The 4,765-nt window shown below is 44.5% G+C and overlaps 1 protein-coding gene across 1 annotated transcript in view; it reads left to right on the top strand.

Moving 5' to 3' along the window:
- The window catches only part of LOC101583590 (olfactory receptor 51E2), a 17,061-nt gene extending 12,647 nt beyond the window's left edge, over nucleotides 1–4,414 (top strand). The window contains exons 2-4 of the mRNA XM_012517099.2: nucleotides 423–669; nucleotides 1,589–1,784; nucleotides 3,161–4,414. Of these exons, the coding sequence (XP_012372553.1) occupies nucleotides 3,210–4,163 (954 nt within the window). The 5' untranslated portion in view covers nucleotides 423–669; nucleotides 1,589–1,784; nucleotides 3,161–3,209 and the 3' untranslated portion in view covers nucleotides 4,164–4,414. The remainder of the gene's footprint in view (nucleotides 1–422; nucleotides 670–1,588; nucleotides 1,785–3,160) is intronic.
- The last annotated feature ends 351 nt before the right edge of the window (nucleotides 4,415–4,765 follow it).

The following is a 4,765-nucleotide window of genomic DNA, read 5'->3' as shown; positions in this document are numbered from 1 at the left end:
GGAAAGGAAAGGAAAGGAAAGGAAAGGAAAGGAAAGGAAAGGAAAGGAAAGGAAAGGAAAGGAAAGGAAAGGAAAGGAAAGGAAAGGAAAGGAAAGGAAAAATAGAGACATAAATTCCTAGGCCCCAAGGACCATAACTGTCTACACTTTGCTTGCCGTGTCTTCCAAAGTGTCTAATGAGGAAACACATTGTCCCTGTGGCTGACCATAAGAGTTTGGGTTATCTTGAAAGAGTGGAGACACATTATAGAGAGACTTCTATGTGTCGGTGACAACAGAAGTAGAGCCTTGTGAGATTACCTCCTTAGACAGGCTAATGGGGAGTGGCACATGGGTAGATGTGGGGATGTTATTTCTCTGTCCGCTGAGTCCTTTGGGGTCTTAGCTCATGCTCTCATTGCCTATTCCTGTGGGTCTCTCAGTAGAATTATAAAAAGGCCTGTTACACAAAGAGATCACAGTCCAGCTTCTCTCTGAGGAAGACTGCACCATCCCAGGTGAGTGCATGCCTACCTGGAGCCTGGGAGCCCATGGACTCTGCATCCTAAAGGGCCTGGAAGACCCCACAAACCACTTCATGATGCCAGAGAAAAGTCCTGCATCCCATCCATACCTTCGCTGGCTCGAAAGAAGTGTTTCAAAGCCTTAACTGACAATCCAGAAAGGCAGGTAAGAATGCATGCAGCAGCCTCACCCAAAGCCACAGAGAAGTTAAAATGTTCTAGCAAGGAGCTGCTCTAGCCAGAAAGCAAGACCATGTGGGAGAGAGTCCTTAGATTTTTCTGGAATAGGGACAGCTGGAGACAAGATGATGGCCAAGTCTTAGACTTCAGGAAGAAAATGCAGGTACCTGCAAAGCTGAAGAGTTGCCTTTGGTGAGAGATTAAGAAAAAAACACAACTCAATGGCCAATGGGGACCCTTGTGTCTGTTAGCACTACCTACAGAAGTAGGAGGATGCTGGGGAGAGGGCTCAGCAGAATAACTGCTTCCCTGACAAGTGCAAGGGTCTGAGTTCAATCCCCAGTTCTGAAAAAAAAAAAAAAAAAAAGGAGTCAGAAGTAGGGAGAAAAGGCCTTGGGAATGTGGCAACACTCAGTGTGCGACTCTTCTAGGTGCCACTCCTCTGCGTGTCTGCCTTTTCTTCACCCTGGGTCCCATTTCTTGGACATAGTGGTCAAATGACCTCTAAGGGGGGCAACTTAGTTGTGCACTATTCAGCATGATTTATTTAGATTTCTACATCCCTCTCCCTACAAAAAAGCTATTTAGGATAGATGGATGGACGGATAGATGGATTTGAGATAAAAGCTATCTTCTATCTCAATGAAGAATGCTTTTCAAGTCCCCATAGCTCCTGCAGACCACCTTGGCAGTTGGCATTTGTCAAAGGAGAAAAGCTGTTCTGTCTCTACACAAATTCTAAGGAACAGAAAGAGAAAATAAAAGTCAGAGGTATAGATTTCATAACCTTTGAACCTTAGATCTATTCCTTTTAGTCTACTCAACATGGGGAAAATCCAATTCAAATCTCTTAGTACTCATTTTACCATATTAAGATTGTTGGTCTCCAAACCCTCTCCATTCAGGTCAAATTGAAGGATAGCTCCCAGCTGCAAGAAGGATCCAGGATGGAAATGAGGAAGAATCCTTGGAGGACAAACAAGTTAACCTGAAGACCAGCAAGGAAGACACTGCAGAGTTGTGTTTTTCACAAGAGCAAGAAATTTTGCTTCTTGCAGAAAAGCTCACGGCTCTTTAGAAACCATCAGTTTTAGAGACAAGGTTGAGGAATCTAACAGAGAAAGATTTTGATGAGATCAGAGTCCAAGAGTTTGGGTAGAGTAAAGGTTTGAGCAAAAGCCCATTAGTCTACTAAAAAATAAATGCCTCCCTTGATATAAATTATTTGTGGGCACGGGTTCTAAGAAAAACAATGCTCTCAAATATCACTGTAAAATCTAAGTAGCAACCTTCCAAAGTCAGGACTCAACCCAAACTCTCCTTGTGGTCCGTGGAAATAGCCTTTGAGACCACTCTCTGATTGGAGGTCACCAGCAGCCAGGAGCAGAAGGAAGAACCTTCCCCGGGGAGAACCCACATAGCTAGGATCTGAGGGAGGTCATATGCTGCCAGTGCCTTTGTCTCTGAAGTTATTAGAGCACATGACTGCCTCTGAGTTTATGAATCTAGATGTGATTCCTTTTTTTCCTTAAGAAAATTTACTTTGGATTTTTTTTCTTCATTTTTCTTTTATTTTTAGGGTTTTAAGAAATTATTACTGCTGTTGTGGTTCTTTTCCTCCCTGCTAACCTTAGAACTGAGGAACTGGAGTCCTGAGAAGTCACCAAGTATTTCCTATCGGAACTGCCTTGGAACACCCTTTACTCCTTTTTCTATCTGATTTCTACCCATGTTTCAATATTGAACGAAAACATTCTGCCTTTCCAGGAATGTTGCTCTGATCCTATCTCTCTCCCTCCCATGCATTAAGGGGATAACTTGTGCTAGTGCTTCTCACAAACTCTAATGCATTAAATGGATAACCTGTGATAGCATTTATCACAAACTTTAAGATCTTAGCTGCTTGTCTATCTTTCATTCCAATAAAGCCATGTAAAGGGCAAGGAGGATGATGCTCATCTCTCTATCAATAGCATCTAGCATCTGGCCTTGTGCAAATACGTTACATGAATGAATAAATGTAAAAAAGAAAGGAGGGAGGAGGGAGAGTGCAAGGTAAGGGATGGGGAAAAAGAAAGGGAAGATGGGAGGAAAACAGAGAGGAAGAACAGCTTTACCTAAAAGAAATTTCAGATTTTTAGAAAAGTACTTTTCTTAAAAACAAAACAAAACAAAACAAGGATACCTAGCATCGAGATAATGAAGATATGGATCACAAGGAAAAGTCTAAGGAAATTTAGGAAAGCCACATTATGTCATAAACATTGCTTTTCCCAGGATCCCTTTTAAAATTTAAAAGGACTTGGAAAGTAGTAGCTAGTAAGTCAGTGTGAGCTGTCACAGCTGTTCTCTGGAGAAGAGGGCCTTACTGCTTATGAACAAGCTTGAGTGGGTGGGTGGCAGAGGGGGAAGAGCTAGGACACACTCGATCCCCAGGGGCCCAGGGAGCTCTCTGACTGTGCTCTGTGTCCTTGCAGGCTGCCAATGTGACCTCACCCTCTTCAGTGCCCCTCCTCAGTGCCAGCTATGAGTTCCTGCAACTTCACACATGCCAGCTTTGTGCTCATTGGTGTCCCAGGCCTAGAGGAAGCCCACTTCTGGTTTGGTTTCCCCCTGCTGTCAATGTACGCAGTGGCACTGTTTGGAAACTGCGTTGTGGTCTTCATTGTCAGGACGGAGCGCAGCTTGCACGCACCCATGTACCTCTTCCTCTGCATGCTGGCAGCCATTGACCTGGCCTTGTCTACCTCCACCATGCCCAAGATCCTGGCCCTCTTCTGGTTTGACTCCCGGGAGATCACTTTTGATGCCTGCCTTGCCCAGATGTTCTTTATCCATGCTCTTTCAGCCATTGAATCCACCATCCTGCTGGCCATGGCCTTTGACCGCTACGTGGCCATCTGCCACCCACTGCGCCATGCCGCAGTCCTCAACAACACAGTGACAGCCCAGATTGGCGTAGTAGCCGTGGTCCGCGGCTCCCTCTTCTTCTTTCCACTTCCACTGCTCATCAAGCGGCTGGCCTTCTGCCACTCCAATGTGCTTTCCCACTCCTACTGTGTGCACCAGGATGTGATGAAGCTAGCCTACGCTGACACCTTGCCCAATGTCGTCTACGGTCTCACTGCCATTCTGCTAGTCATGGGCGTAGATGTCATGTTCATCTCTTTGTCCTATTTCCTGATCATACGAACAGTTCTGCAACTGCCTTCCAAGTCGGAGCGAGCCAAGGCCTTTGGTACCTGCGTGTCACACATTGGTGTGGTCCTGGCCTTCTATGTGCCCCTCATCGGCCTCTCAGTGGTGCACCGCTTTGGAAATAGCCTCGATCCCATTGTGCATGTTCTCATGGGAGATGTCTACCTGCTGCTGCCTCCGGTCATCAATCCCATCATCTACGGTGCCAAGACCAAACAGATCCGAATCCGGGTGCTGGCGATGTTCAAGATCAGCTGTGACAAGGACATCCAAACTGCGTGACATGGGTGACCCTTACTAGTCCACTTCCCCATCCTTCCTGTTTTAATACAATTATCCCATAACAGGAGCTTAATTCCAGTTGGCTGTAAGCACATCAGTGTTTTTCTCCAGCTGTATAGTTCATTTACTTCATGGAATATTATGCAGACTAATCCATATTATGTATCATTTGGTTAATGACTGTGATTAAAATGAAACAGCCAGCTGGGTGTGGTGGTACACACCTGTAATCCAAGCACTCGGGCAACTGAGGCAGGAGGGTCACTGAGAATTTGAGACCAGCCTTCGCTACAAAAGAAGTTCATAGAGAAACCCTGTCTCAAAATAGCCAAAAATAAATAAATAAATAATAAATGAAATGAAATGAAACAGCCTTGTAACATAGGTAAAAAAACAATCAGGATATAAAACTGAAACTAACTTGAAAAACAGCCTAGGCTTTGGAAGAAGTGTGCTCAAATTATTGGTAATGTCAATTTTATGCCTACTTTCTAAATATTTTGTTATGAATACATTGTTTGACAAGCACAGGTTCTTAAATGAGGGAAATAAAACTGCTAATTTAGGAAACCCACAGTCCTCACTCTGGGGTTTTTATACAT

The sequence above is a fragment of the Octodon degus genome, unplaced genomic scaffold (genome assembly GCF_000260255.1).
Source record: "Octodon degus isolate 3935 unplaced genomic scaffold, OctDeg1.0 scaffold00146, whole genome shotgun sequence".
NCBI lineage: Eukaryota > Metazoa > Chordata > Mammalia > Rodentia > Octodontidae > Octodon > Octodon degus.
The sequence above is the reverse complement of the archived record's forward strand: the minus strand, read 5'-3'. Positions and strand labels throughout refer to the sequence as shown.